Source organism: Fistularia commersonii, chromosome 30 (genome assembly GCF_037954325.1).
Source record: "Fistularia commersonii isolate RoL2024-O1a breed Wild chromosome 30, RoL_Fcom_v1.0, whole genome shotgun sequence".
Taxonomy (NCBI): Eukaryota; Metazoa; Chordata; class Actinopteri; order Syngnathiformes; family Fistulariidae; genus Fistularia; species Fistularia commersonii.
The window spans coordinates 12286706-12302006 of record NC_141313.1 but is presented as its reverse complement, the minus strand read 5'-3'; the positions used below and the strand labels follow the sequence as shown (position 1 = coordinate 12302006).

General features: G+C 43.7%; 1 protein-coding gene across 4 annotated transcripts; it reads left to right on the top strand.

The window, feature by feature from the left end:
• Positions 1 to 4205: 4205 nt before the first annotated feature.
• Positions 4206 to 14455, top strand: LOC147216453 (ankyrin repeat and MYND domain-containing protein 2-like). Of its 4 annotated transcripts, none has more exons than XM_086177700.1 (10): positions 4206 to 4340; positions 4640 to 4704; positions 6032 to 6170; positions 6265 to 6363; positions 6446 to 6606; positions 6792 to 7006; positions 7178 to 7286; positions 7564 to 7692; positions 8694 to 8817; positions 12936 to 14455. In XM_086177700.1, exons 1-10 carry the CDS (start codon positions 4238 to 4240, stop codon positions 13088 to 13090), a joined length of 1299 nt encoding a protein of 432 aa, XP_086033826.1. In that variant the 5' UTR covers positions 4206 to 4237; the 3' UTR covers positions 13091 to 14455. The 4 variants fall into 4 exon arrangements, with proteins under 4 accessions (XP_086033826.1, XP_086033825.1, XP_086033829.1 ...); XM_086177699.1 differs by having other exon boundaries at positions 4207 to 4340; positions 7178 to 7313; positions 12936 to 13938; XM_086177702.1 differs by having other exon boundaries at positions 4265 to 4340; positions 4621 to 4704; positions 7178 to 7313; positions 12936 to 13938.
• Positions 14456 to 15301: the final 846 nt, after the last annotated feature.

Genomic DNA, 15301 nt, shown 5'->3' with positions numbered 1-15301 from the left:
TTAAAATACCGTAATAACATTGATAATAATAATAGAATAAAATAAAATAAAATAAAATAAATAAAAAATTGTAAGGAGAATACAATATGTATTTAACTCGGTGGATCTAAAGGAATATCAGTAATAAAACTGTATATTTTTGGGTTTTTGGATTTTTCCATAAGTTATAAGGATTTTTTATATCATTCAAAATCGTTTATATAGAACATAAAATTGGGGGAACATTTTTGCATTCTGTTTTTGTGTACAAAAATAACATTGACACAGACTTCATCTCTTTTGTTGCCAAAAAGTAAATGTTAAAATGTTATATCATCTCTTGAGAAAGAAATTGGTGTTGATTGAAATTTGTCTTTAATCCTTTTTTGAGTTTTAGCTCAAAAGCGTTGTATTTTTCGCATTCCCATATTACCCTCAATATTAAAGCGGGACTCCAATAATTCTTTAGATGGGTAGATGTCATTCATAATTTTGAAGTGCGTCTCTTTTGCCTTTGGGGGTATGGGTAGAGTTAGATACATAGTCTGCAGCGTGGCAATCAATTTCTTATCCAATTTATTTAAAAATATTATTTTTCTTCTGACGTCCAGAGAATAAGTTTTCTGTAAAACATTTCCTATAAAAAGTTGCTGCATTTTCTGTTCATAATTGAGATTCCTTGGAGTGATAGTGGATGTAACTGTGGTTGTATGGTTTGGTGTGTCATTATTTTTTTGGTCAGGAATACAAATTGTTGACGTAGTGCATTACGTAACTTCATGAACACTAATATTAGAGGGTTAAAGCTGTGTTTAGTACAGAATTGTTCGTAGTCTAAAAGACTACCATTGTCATCCATCAAGTCAATTATTGACCATATACCTTTCTCAACCATTTCTTGTAAAATACAGATTTGCTGCGATGCAGCACATCTATTATTGTATCACATGGTGAGAAGTTGTGTACATATATAATTTTTCAGTACAGTAATATTTGTTTATGGATCTCTGATAATTTTACAGGAATCTTGTTGATATTAGAGGCAGAGGACTTAGGCCACTGACTTCACGCTTTGAACAAGCTGCTGGTAGTGCGTCGTTGTGACATTTCCCAGGATTGTGTGGGCGTGCGCGGACACGCTTGCCTGCACTGTAAGAGAAACCAAAAACCCTTGCCGAACGTCCCGCCGAGCAGTCCCGTCCGCCGGGTTAGAATCGTTTAGATCCACGCCGACAAGTCAAAAGCTGATATTTGACACCGTCATGGTGGTTTAACGTGGCGAAACAGGTTGACAGAAAGGGTAAAGTCCTCTCCGGGTTTGAAGGGACTTTAAGATACCAGGATGAGTTGCTGCTGCGGGGCTAGTTCTTCCCAGGCTCGGTCCAAACTGGTTGTGTTCGAGCAAACGGAAGAATACATGGGAGAAGGTGGTTCTCCATCAGTTGGATTATCATCCAGATAAAAGTAGTAGAAGAAGAACCAGAATTGGGATTGCACCTGCTCCACAGTTGAGGTTCACAAAAATGGTCCTGGGAAATTTTTGCTCCCTTTGACTGGATCTGTCAAGTTTTCTAGGAATGTCACACACTCTCTCTCTCTTTGGGTGGTCCAGCATGTCTGATGATGACAGTCCTGCCTCTGATACTTGTGAGTCCAAAACTTGATCCACATTGTCTGCTGCAGTCAGAGCAGCTGAGTCCACAAGCTGGGGTTGTAGATATAGTGCTGGCTTCATGTCTTGGAATGCTTTTCTTCCGTCTATCAGTTCGGTCCTCCTCAAGTCTGTGCACACCTTGTTGGCAGAGCCTCTGCCAGCTGGGGCGCTGGATGGCGGCCTCCTCCTGCTGGTTTGGCTTCAGGCTGCTCTTCTTCATCAGGATTTTCAGTTGGTCTTTGTATCACCTTTTCTGGCAACTAGCAGAGTGGCGGCCAAGATGCAACTGGCCATAGAGAAATTTCCGTGGCAGCCGATCTCCTGGCATCCTGATGACATGACCAACCAAGTGGAGCTGGTGCTTGCCGACTGAGGCCTCGATACTAATGCAGTTGGTCTTGTGGAGTATCTCCGTGCGGGGGACGCAATCCCTCCAAGATGCATTATAGCCATCTGTTGTGGAAGGCCTTGAGCATCCTTACGTGTCATGCGTTTAACGAGAGACAGAGACCCAGTCTGCCGTAGGCACTTGCAGCAGCTGTGAGTACAGCTTGAAGTGAGCCTCTGGTGAGTGGGCCGCAACTGCACAGTCTGCATACTGTAGCTCAATGATGTGCTATGAGGTTACTTTTGTGACAACCTGAAGCCTTCTGATCTTAAAAAGGTTTCCATTGAGCCTGAAGTTCACTGTAATTCTACTGTCCTTCTTAATTTATTCACGTGGTCAGGAATGTCACAGATAGCAGGTACGGAGCAAGGACACATCCCTGACATACATCAGTCTTCTTCTTCTTCTCCTTCTTTCGGCTTTTCCCGTCAGGGGTCGCCACAGCGAGTCAACTTTCTTCATCTAACCCTATTCTCTGCATCCTCCTCTCTCACACCAACTACCTTCATATCCTCTCTTGCTACGTCCACAAATGAGCCCCTTCTTGTTCGCAATGGTGATGGACAGGCTGACAGATGAGGTTAGACAGGAATCCCCACGGACCTTGATGTTTGCGGATGACATTGTGATCTGTAGTGAGAGCAGACAACAGGTAGAGGAAAATCTAGAGAGGTGGAGGTATGCTCTGGAAAGGAGAGGAATGAAAGTTAGTCGCAGCAAGACAGAATATATGTGTGTGAATGAGGGGAACTCGGGTGGAATGGTGAGGCTACAGGGAGCGGAGATCAAGAAGCTGGAGGATTTCAGGTACTTAGGGTCGACAGTCCAGAGCAACGGAGAGTGTGGAAAAGAGGTGAAGAGACGGGTCCAAGCAGGTTGGAATGGGTGGAGGAAAGTGTCAGGGGTACTATGTGATAGGGGACTTTCAGCCAGAATAAAAGGAAAGGTGTACAAGACAGTGGTGAGACCAGCGATGATGTATGGACTAGAAACTGATACAATGACCAAAAGACAGCAGGCAGAACTAGAGGTTGCAGAGATGAAGATGTTGAGGTTCTCTTTGGGAGTGACCAGGATGGAAAGGATCAGGAATGAGTCTATCAGAGGAACAGCACAGATGTTTAGATGTTTTGGAGAGAAGGTCAGAGAAGCCAGACTGAGATGGTTTGGTCATGTACAGAGGAGGGAGGGTGAAGATATTGGTAGATGGATGCTGGAATTGGAGCTGCCAGGCAAGAGGTCTCGAGGAAGACCAAAGAGAAGATTTATGGACGTAGTGAGAGAGGATATTAAGGTAGTCTGTGTGAGAGAGGAGGGTACAGAGAATAGGGTCAGATGGAGAAAGTTGACTCGCTGTGCCGACCCCTGAAGGGAAAAGCCGAAAGAAGAAGAGGAAGAAGAAGTATATGTACATATAAATATATGTATGTGTATGTATGTATGTATGTATGTATGTATATTCATATATTTATGTAAGTATGTATGTATATATGTATGATCTATATGTTTGAATGTATGTAAATATATATATGTATATGTATTATTTACTTATTTATTTATTTATGTAATGATCCATCCGTCACTTTATTCATTTTTCTATTGAGGTTATTATTTATTCTATTCAACATTCTTTCTATATATTTGTATTAATTTGATTATTTGTTTATATAGGTATTAATGTACATTTAGATATACATATTATATTTTCTATAACTACCCCCCATCTCTATTTTACACTACCTCCAATCAGAGGGCATCTCTATTTCTTTTTATATCTCTCATATTTTATATATTTTTGATTTTTTTCTACTCTTTATATTTATTTATTATTTTGTAGTTTTACTATTTTATTTCTACTTACATAATTTGCATTATTTGTGCTGCTGCTGGAACAACTGACTTTATCTTATCTAATATATATTTATGTATTTATTTACCTATCTACATTCAGAGAAGGATACCATTTTATCAAACCATTTTCTTTGGCTGACATTTATATTTCACCTTTTGAATATTGAAAAAATAAACCTGTTATAAATATGAATGAAAGAATTAGAATGAGTAACAAACAGGCAGATGTTGGAAGAGACCACCTGCTACCCCCCCAAGCCCTGCCCCCTCCTGTGACCCGGCCCTGTTGTTTTGGCTGCAGTGGTACATTCCTGGGTCAGCTCATTCTGAATCTTTTCTGTTCGCACCAAGAAGGAGCAGCAGATATGAGCAGACCAGACCTGGCAGCTGCTCAACAGAACATGGCATCGCCTCAGAAGGGGGACCTGTCCGCGTCCGAGAGGAAGATCTTGCAGGTCATTGATGCTGGTAAGCTGGATTATGTCGGCCTTCCACTCCTACTTCTTCTTCTTCTTCTTCTTCTTCTTCTTCTTCTTCTTCTTCTTCTTCTTCTTCTACTTCTTCTTCTTCTTCTTCTTTGTCTTCTTTGTCTTCTCCTTCTTCTTCTCTGTTGTCATTCAGACCTTCAATTTGACTCCAGCCACCTGTGCAGGAGGATCTCCACTGGCGTGGGACATTTGAGAAGCACTGTACAAATACTCATATAGTGTTATCAAACGTGAGAACCATCTCCTTGGTCTCCTCTGAGACCACGCTTTGCCTTCCAGGTGACATCCAGGAAGCTGCCCAGCTCCTGGAGAGCAGGGAGGTACGAGTCAACTGTCTGGATGAGGTAAGAACCAGAGGAGGTGCCTCAAACACAATTCATCTACCTTCTACCAAACCTGCTCCACCTTCCTGCTGATTGGCTCCAATGGGCTGATGATCAATACCTGGGAATTAGAATAATTGATTGATTGATAATATAATATATAATATCAATACTAACAGTACCGGACTTCCTGAGGACAAAGAAGTCAAGAAAAGAGTCCTATCTATCTATCTATCTATCTATCTATCTATCTATCTATCTATCTATCTATCTATCTATCTATCTATCTATCTATCTATCTATCTATCTATCTATCTATCTATCTATCTATCTATCTATCTATCTATCTGTCTATCTATCTATCTGTCTATCTATATGTCTGTCTATCTATATGTCTGTCTGTCTATCTATATGTCTGTCTGTCTGTCTGTCTGTCTGTCTGCCTGTCTGTCTGTCTGTCTGTCTGTCTGTCTGTCTGTCTGTCTGTATTTCTTTTCCATGCATCCTTCCATTCCATTGATCTGATCCTCCATCCATCCACGATATCTATCTCTCCATCTATCTACCTCTTCATACAAAGCATCTTTCTATCTATTTTCCATCCAGCCATCCCGGTGCACGTAGCAGAGGCTATGCAGTGCATCAGGTGTTATGAGCCATATGGAGGCGACTCCTGAGCGTCAGATGCAGCTGTCTTGTGTTCCATAATAGCATTGTGTGGCCAAATGTATCTGGAGCCTCCTTCAGGCTGTCACAGCCAGAAGGAGGACCCCCCTCCATTGACACATAATGTCCAGGACAAAGCTATTGATAATGTGTCAACAATCCCTTCTAGAAAACTCCCCAGGAGCTCAGTGGGCAGATGCAACAGTTAGTCCTGGAGGAACTATCTGGAAATGGTTGCTGCAAAATAAAAGTTTTGCAAAAAGGCAAAACAAAACAAAACAAAACAAAACAAAACAAAACAAAACAAAACAAAACAAAACAAAACAAAACAAAACAAAACAAAACAAAACATTCACAGGTAAATGAACCAGAAATCCTGATTAGATTTTAGACAAGAAATAATTTTAGATGTCTTTTTGCATGTTTCAAAGTATCAGTGATACAATCCTTTCCTTCATTTGTTGTACAATATAACAATTATTCTCATATTCATTCATTTGTTATCTTTATTGCAGTCTTGGTCAGGGGATGGGGGCGCTGAGCCTATCACAACTCTTGCATCATATATATAAGAAAAATCACTCATTGCGAACATTACGTGAGCATTGCATTCAACGGTGTTTAGTTTAATCGACAGCGTGACTAATGTGACCAAGATTGTCTTTCCTCATTGGTCCACCAGTATGGCATGACTCCGCTGATGCACGCTGCCTACAAGGGCAAGGTGGACATGTGCAGACTGCTGCTGGAGCATGGGGCTGATGTCAACTGCAACCAGCATGAGTTCGGATACACTGCCCTGATGTTTGCTGGACTTTCAGGTACCTCCTCCTGCGGCGCTGAAGTATTCTCACAGCCTTGTAATACTGTGAGCTGGTATGGTGATCTGTTCCATGTTGACCTCACGTCCTCCAGGGAAGACTGATATCACCTCCCTGATGCTGGACGCAGGAGCAGAGACGGATCCAGTCAACTCGGTGGGGCGCACCGCTGCTCAGATGGCAGCTTTTGTAGGTGAGATCGGAAACATCAGGACTGTTGGCGAGAACCAGATGGTGGGGATTGTGACAACTCCGTCTGTAACTTCACCACCCAGGCCAGCATGACTGTGTGACGGTCATCAACAACTTCTTTTCCCGAGCAAGACTGGAATACTATACCCGCCCCCAGGGGCTGGAGAGTGAGCCAATGCTGCCGGCCGTCCTGGCAGGACCTCTGCACAAGATCATTATGACCACCAACCTCAACCCGGTCAAGGTGTGGCTGGAAAAATACACAATCTTCTGTATGCAATTCCTCTCCTTCTTCTCTTCCATTGAGCTGCTCCCTGCAAGGGTCACCACTGCCAATCACCCACAGATCACCAATATATTCATTCTGTGCCAATAGCTGCCTCTTGTCCCCAGACATGTATGCCCAGCTGTCTGTGTGTCCTCTATTAGATAGTCATGCTGGTGAAGGAAAACCCAGTGCTGGTGGAAGCCGGGGCTCTGGAGAAATGCTCCCAAGTGATGGACCTGCTGTGCGAGCAGTGTGTCAAACAGCAGGATATGAACGAGGTCCTGGCTATGAAGATGCACTACATCAGCTGCATCCTGCAGAAATGCTTGGCCTTCCTCCAGAAGAGGGACGACAAGCTGGATGCGCTTGTTAAGAGGTGAGAGGTCGAGTTCACACTTCAGCGATGGGGCAGCTTTGCAGACACAGTTGTAGACAAACATCTCACCAAGTATTCATTTCCTGTAAGAGGAGCTTTGAGACCTGATTTACCATCTGCCTCCTCCAACTGATTTCACTTTCCTTCATCTTATCCCTTGCTGTGATTGAGCCTGCTGAGAGGGAGGGAACGTGACGGCTTCCCACAGTACCAGGAAAAGTTCATCCGGGATTGCATCCGGCGGTTCCCCTACTGCGAGAGCACTCTCCTTCAGCAGCTGGTGAGGACCATTGCAACAGTAAAGATTGTAAGTGAAGGATGTGTTGGGAAGTTGAAGTGCAATTCATGCTCGGAGCGTATCTTTTACTCAGATTGAATAATGGTATTTAATTACAATACATTGCAGCTACTGAGACTTGTACTCTTTGTATGCAAAACAGTTTTCAGCAAATGCCTCTTCTTAGCAGCAGTGATTTGAACAATTTAGTAGGAGATCAATGATGGACGATGCAACATTAGTGACATACCTCTAATGGCGTATTGCCCTCTGTTGCCAGGGCAACAACCCCATGGCCTTCTCCGTGCTGACCCAGGCCTTGACGGGTCAGATGGCTCTTCTGGATGCAGACTACTGCACTACGTGTGGGGATCGCGGCGCTGACAAGAAATGCTCGCTCTGCAAAAGGGTAAGCTTTCCAAAGAATCCAACGTGTCCTTCACAGCAACACTTCACACACTCATCTGACACTCACACACCCATCAAGGTCTGTGGTGATCATGGCAGTAAAGGCTTAATAACCATTACTTTGAAAGTGTCATCTTACAGTGAATGAATGAACAGATGATTTGTCCCCTCCTGTTGAACTCCTTCTTTCTATCTCTCTGGCCTGGTCGAGGCAGAAGGCTGCCCACATTAGGCTGGGATCTGGTTTCTGGCTGGTGCTGTAATTTCCGTACTATTGTGCACCTAAAAATAACTAAATTATTACAAGTGCATATATATATATATATGTATATATATATATATGTGTGTGTATAGGCCACAATTGTCTATAAGCCGCAGGTGTCCACGATGTAACATGACATATTTACACAGAAACATTTCTTTTTACTTTTCATTAAATACATACCTGTAACATCCACAAATTCGTACTGGTAATGCTTATTTCCGAACAGTGCCTGTAACATGGCTGATGACAAAGATTAATCATAAATAAGACAAGGAAAAGTCCATCTATTTTCTATCCCTGCTTTGTCCAGCTGATCACTATCTTGGTCTTCCTCCTGTGCACCAAAGACAAAACCAAGTCGTCTTCTCCTATGTCAAAATTGGATGGCCTCAGAAGTTCACGGTAATTTCATTGGTCGATTTGACGAATGTTTTGGTGGCATGAAGCTCATTAGCCCCCCAAAAATCCATAAATTAGCCGCGTCGTTTTTTGAGCTGCAATGTACATAGGGTGTGAAAAAAATAGCGTTATCTAGTCTGGAAATTACGGTAAAATCTGATGTGAAGTAAGAATGCTTAAAATGAGATTTGGTAAAGGTAGGGAGAGCAAAGGGTGTGGTTTTGGTTTCAACATGGAGTTTGGTCATGCGTGGTTAAAACCGCCTATGGGAGTAATTACCCCCTTATTGACAAAGTTATGAAAAGACTGCCTTTCTCATTTTTCTTCCATCTCTGAAGGTGACCTACTGCAGCCTGGTGTGCCAGAGGCTACACTGGTTCACCCATAAAAAGATGTGTGGGTCCTTGAAGGAGCAGGATTTAGGCCAAGAGAGGGCAACTCCCAGACTGAGAGAGCTGAAAGGTGACTGCGACTTACCGTGTGCATTGGTTATGGTGGGTTATGAATGTAGGAGGATAAGCAACTTTTTCACTTCTTCAATCCGCCCCAATGTTTTCAGTTTGAAGGGCTTTGCAACAGCTGTCTGGATTGTTTGTAGTTTGTGTTTTGTTGGTTCTCAAACAAGAGGAAATTTAATTAGACATCAAATGATCTCAAACTTTTTTGACACACAAAAATATTTATTTCCTTCTCCTCTTTTATTTCCTTCTCCTTCTTCGACGCACAGTAGCCCAATTTTCACTGGTACCCTGAAGATCATCAGTACCAATGGCGGTTGTTGTTAACCCAGGCTGATCTGGTATGAGATTATTAGTTATGACTTGTGTGTTTAGTTTTGGCACAAGTTTTACGTCTGATGCCCTTCCTAACGAAACCCTCTGCATTTATCCGGGCTTGGGACCAGCTGGCTTGTGACCCCCCCGAAGCCGCATTAAAATATTTCTTTCCCACATTTCAGGAATAAAAGACGTAGCGTTCAGTGGATATTCATTAACTAAATTATCAGTTAATGTCTTGTAATGCAGCCACAGGGCGGCACTGGCCTATGTCTCTCCAAGCCTGCCTTGGGGGGGCACGGAGCACTGTCTCCCTGTGCTGGTCCCAAGCCCATATAAATGCAGAGGGTTGCGTCAGGAAGGGCATCCGGCGTAAAACTTTTGCCAACACTATACCATACCAGATCCGGGTTGACAACGACCGCCATTGGTACTGATGACCTACAGGGTACTAATGGAAATTGGGCTACTGTGGGTCGAAGAACAAGAACAAGAAGAAGAGGAGGAGTGCGTGTTCAGAAGCAGAGAGAGAGGAGGAAAGGAAAGAGTCTGGGACTGAGAGTATGGATTTTGAATATTGGGACTATGACAGGAAAAGGTAGAGAGTTGGTCGACATAATGCAGAGAAGGAAGGTGGATATACTGTGTGTCTAGGAGACCAGGTGGAAAGGAAGTAAGGCTAGAAGCTTAGGAGCAGGCTTTAAGTTGTACTATTATGGTACTGACAAGAAGAGAAATGGAGTAGGAGTTATCTTGAAGGGGGAGTTTGTAAGGAACATCCTAGAGGTGAAAAGAATGTCAGATAGACTTATGAGTCTGAAACTGGAAATTGAAGGTGTGATGCTCAATGTTGTTAGTGGCTATGCCCCGCAGGTGGGATGTGAATCTGAAGAGAAGGAGAAGTTCTGGAATGAGTTAGATGAAGTGATGCAGAATATTCCCAGAAATGAGAGAGTGGTAATTGGTGCAGTCTTCAATGGACATGTTGGTGAAGGCAATAGAGGGGATGAAGAAGTGATGGGCAGATTTGGTATCCAGGATAGGAATGCAGAGGGACAGATGGTGGTAGAATTTGCAAAAAGGATGGAAATGGCTGTGGTGAATACCTTTTTCCAGAAAAAACAGGAACATAGGGTAACTTATAAGAGCGGAGGTAGAAGCAGGCAGGTAGACTACATCATGTATAGATGAGGTAACCTGAAAGAGATCAGTGACTGCAAAGTAGTTGTAGGTGAGAGTGTAGCCAGACCGTTTGTAGGATGACTCTGGTGACAAGGAAGATGAAGAGGACAAAGGCAGAGCAGAGGACAAAGTGGTGGAAGCTGAAAAGGGGGGAGTATTGCATGGTTTTCAGGGAGGAGTTGAGAAAGGGTCTGGGTGGTCAGGGTGAGCTTCCAGATGATTGGAAAACTACAGCTAGTGTTATCAGGGAGACAGGTAAAAGAGTACTTGGTGTGTCATCTGAAAGGAAAGTAGATAAGGAGACTTGGTGGTGGAATGAGGAAGTGCAGGAGTGTATACAGAGAAAGAGGTTAGCGAAGAAGAAGTGGGATACTGAGAGGACTGAAGAGAACAGACAGGAGTTCAGGGAGATGTGGCGAAAAGATAGAGGTAGCAAAGGCAAAACAAAGGGCTTATGATGACTTGTATGCTCAGTTGAATAGTAAGGAGGGTGAGAATGATCTATACAGGTTGGCGAAACAGAGAGATAAAGATGGAAAGGATGTCCAACAGGTCCGGGTGATTAAGGACAGAGAGGGAAATGCATTGACAGATGCTAGAAGAGTGATGGGAAGATGGAAAGGGTACTTTGAAGAGCTGATGAACGTGGAAAATGAAAGAGAGGCAAGGGTAGAAGAGGTGACTATTGTAGACCACAAAGTTTCAAAAATCAGTAAAAGTGAAGTGAGGAAGGCATTGAAGAGGATGAAGAGTGGAAAGGCAGTTGGTCCTGATGATATGCTTGTGGAGGTGTGGAAGTGTCTAGGAGAGGTAGCGGTAGATTTTCTGACTAGATTATTCAACAGGATCTTAGAGAGTGAGAAGATGCCTGAAGAATGGAGACAAAGTGTGATGGTGCCTATTTTTAAGAATAAAGGGGATGTGCAGAATTGTGGCAACTATAGGGGGATAAAGTTGATGAGCCATACAATGAAGTTATGGGAAAGAGTAGTGGAAATTTGACTGAGAGCAGAAGTCAGCATTTGTGAACAGCAGTATGGCTTCATGCTTTGGAAGAGTACTACAGATGCAGTATTTGCCTTGAGAATGCTAATAGAAAAGTACAGAGATGGCCAGAGGGAGCTGCATTGTGTTTTTGTAGACCTAGAAAAGGCATATGACAGGGTGCCAAGAGAGGAGCTCTGGTATTGTATGAGGAAGTCTGGAGTGGCAGAGAAGTATGTTCGACTGGTGCAGGACATGTATGCTAGCTGTGAGACAGTGGTACAGTATGCTGTAGGGGTAACAGAGAAGTTCAAGGTGGGGGTGGGACTCCATCAGGGATCAGCTCTGAGCCCCTTCTTGTTCGCAATGGTGATGGATAGGCTGACAGATGAGGTTAGACAGGAATCCCAATGGACCATGATGTTTGCGGATGACGTGATCTGTAGTGAGAGCAGACAACAGGTAGAGGAAAATCTAGAGAGGTGGAGGTATGCTCTGGAAAGGAGAAGAATGAAAGTTAGTTGCAGCAAGACAGAATTTATGTGTGTTAATGAGGGGAACTCGGGTGGAACGGTGAGGCTACAGGGAGTGGAGATCAAGAAGCTGGAGGATTTCAGGTACTTAGGGTCGACAGTCCAGAGCAATGGAGAGTGTGGAAAAGAGGTGAAGAGACGGGTCCAAGCAGGTTGGAATGGGTGGAGAAAAGTGTAAGGGGTACTATGTGATAGAAGACTTTCAGCCAGAATAAAAGGAAAGGTGTACAAGACAGTGGTGAGACCAGCGATGATGTATGGACTAGAAACTGTTACTATGACCAAAAGACAGCAGGCAGAACTAGAGGTTGCAGAGATGAAGATGCTCAGGTTCTCTTTGGGAGTGACCAGGATGGATAGGATCAGAAATGAGTCTATCTGAGGGATGGCACATGTTCAATGTTTTGGAGAGAAGGTCAGAGAAGCCAGACTGAGATGGTTCGGTCATGTACAGAGGAGGGATAGAGAATATATTGGTAGACGGATGCTGGCATTGGAGCTGCCAGGCAAGAGGTCTCGAGGAAGACCAAAGAGAAAATTTATGGACGTAGTAAGAGAGGATGCGAAGGTAGTTGGTGTGAGAGAGGAGGATACAGAGAATAGGGTCAGATGGAGAAAGTTGACTCGCTGTGGCGACCCCTGACGGGAAAAGCTGAAAGAAGAAGAAGAAGATCAGTTAATGTCTTGTCCAAATCTTCATGTTGTGGCAACTGGACTTGAATTTCTTCACTTGAAGACGTTTCAGCCCTCATCCCAGAGGCTTCTCCTGTTCTGATGACCAGTGGGGAGTTTCCCTAAATAACTGCCGGGGTTTTTAAACCAAATCAAGAAATTCATGACTGAGACCTTCCACAGACATCCCGTTACATTGTATTTTTATGTCAGCAACCATTCTAAACATTGCTTGAAACCGATCCAATTGGTTGAGTCAGAAGGCTGCCCAAGTTGTTTCTCCTGGTCACTGCCAACAAGATCTTGCTCCTGGGGGAACGCTGGGTTCCTGCAAATCATATGTTGTCCAGACCTGTTCTTAGTCCAGTTGGGTTGTGATTTGGTGTTTCTAAAATGAATCTGACTTGATGGGAAAGGCACTATTACTTTACAGAGGACGGCAGCGATCTCATGATGGAGACGGCGAGCTTCCTGCAGGAGCTGTGTCTACGGGCTGAGGAGAAGGTGGCTGCTGCCGGAGGCTGTCCTACCGAGCTGCTGATCTGCCCATCCACCTCCGTCCAGGGGGCGTCCTGCACAAAGGACTGAGGCAGGATCTCCATCCCACGGTCCATCATGACCTTCTCCCATCAGCAGCCTCATCCGTCTCCAATTTTAACACTGTCGTACCAGGTCTATTTTCTTCTGCGTAATGTTGTGTTTGGTTGATGAGACAGAGGAACACTCTGGTTCGCCCGTATGTTCTGTCCACCGGCAGTGGACAGATTGCCATTACCATGAGTTAATCCTTTGTTATGTCTGAGTTCATTCCTCGAGGGTCTTCCATTCTGATGCTCGGCTCCACTTCTTTGCCAATCAACCCCCTCAAAGTAAAGTCCTGAAGAATCCAATTCCGCTACCTGCTGGTCAAAGATGGATTCTGTCCACTGAAGCCAGGGGTGCTGACAGGTTTTTTTCCTTCATTTCTGCCAAACTACCGTGAAGCAGAACTCCTGGACTGTGAGCTGTTACCGGCTGAGGTGATGGACGAGACCTGTCATGTCCAGAAGTTCAATCTTCTGAGTCCACTCAACGCAAAACCAGAGAGACCAGATTTCCAAATAGTTTGAAAGATATCTATCTATCTATCTATCTATCTATCTATCTATCTATCTATCTATCTATCTATCTATCTATCTATCTATCTATCTATCTATCTATCTATCTATCTATCTATCTATCTATCTATCTATCTATCTATCTATCTATCTATCTATCTATCTATCTATCTATCTATCTATCCATCCCTCCATCTACCTACTGACTCAATCTACCAATCCATGTCAAGACGTGATGCATCCAATGAAAATACGGTCCTCACTTGAACCAACAGAAGACGCGTGTAAACCCATTGATAAAAGAGTGGGCGGGGTGAAGGTAGGAAACTCCAAAACAAATTCAGACTTCCAGGAAGTGGCTTCAGTTTTTCTCTCATTTGTTGTGTAACTTTGTATTTGCGATACTTTTACCTGTAACATCTGGTTATTAATAATATACCTCAACAACCTCAACATGAATCAACACCTCGGCGGTTGACGGGGTGCAGCAGATTGAAACTTTGGTGTTTGTTATGTTCTGCCTGTTCTCTCACTTGCTGTCACCACCTCATGGGACTCACACGCTCTGATCTTTTGCAATGGTTCCAGAAACGTTTCGCTGAGCCCTGCAATTGTTTCCATTCTGACAGTGCCATTTTCCAAAATCTGCCTTGGATACGAGGCTTAAACATGTGAGAATACAGAGCAGCGTTTGGTTTGAAGATTAGATAGGAACCGACTAGTTTTGATTGTAGTACAGGAGCCTCAGCCAAGTTCGGGGTCGCCAACTGCCAACAGCAAACAGGATGCCATGGCTTATGGCAGTGTCCGATTGTCTTCTGCTGATGTGAGCAAACATACAATAAATGTTGTGTAAGGAGACTCGTGTGGGTTCATTCTTTCAGAATCTTTCCATGCACCAACAATCGGCACCACTGTATGTGGATGTCCATCATACGGATACTTTACAGTGGACGCATCGGAACAAACAGGAACATTATTGATATCATTTGCATGTTAGCAAATCAAAATGACAGAGTCTGACCAAAATGTAGTTGCAGATTGAAATCCATCCATCCATCCATCCATCCATCCATCCATCCATCCATCCATCCATCTTCCTCTGCTTATCCAGAGTCAGGTCTTGGGGGCAGCAGCCGGAGCAGTGAGGCGCAGACCTTCCTCTCCCCGCCACATGGTCCAGGTCTTCTGGGGGGATCCCAAGGCGTTCCCAGGCCGGCAATTAATTATTACAAGGGACCATATGAGAAACCCAAATGCCATTTGAGGGCCGAATCAATGATAACAGTAAAGCAACACACTTGTGTAACATGAGCGGAATATATGTTTTGTCATTGTCTGTGGACGTTCTCAGGCTGCAGTGAAATCTTGTTGAAAAAGTTGCTCCTTTGTCCTCAACCAACGACACACTAATTAGCACAACCCCCTTAGATATAGTTTCTGCAGATCAACTCTGCCATTTACATAACAATCCACCATAACCTAGACCCGCCCCCCCCAACCCTGGCACTTATATTGGGAAACTCCCCATCAGTGATTAGAAGTGAAGAAGCCTCTGGGATGAGGGTTGAAACACCTTCAAGTGAAGTTATGTTTTGTCATTCATGTTCTTATTGACCCCATGGGGGCTGGACAGGGACAACAAAAGGGCCATATGTGGTCCTTTGGTAATGCATGATGCCTCTACAATTAAATGATACTA

Coding starts and splice junctions, on each gene's coding strand:
- LOC147216453 (XM_086177699.1), top strand. CDS start 4,238: ATGAGCAGACCAGACCTGGCAGCTGCTCAACAGAACATGGCATCGCCT. Junction 6,607..6,791: donor CCAACCTCAACCCGGTCAAG/GTGTGGCTGGAA, acceptor GTCCTCTATTAG/ATAGTCATGCTGGTGAAGGA. Junction 7,314..7,563: donor CCATTGCAACAGTAAAGATT/GTAAGTGAAGGA, acceptor CTCTGTTGCCAG/GGCAACAACCCCATGGCCTT.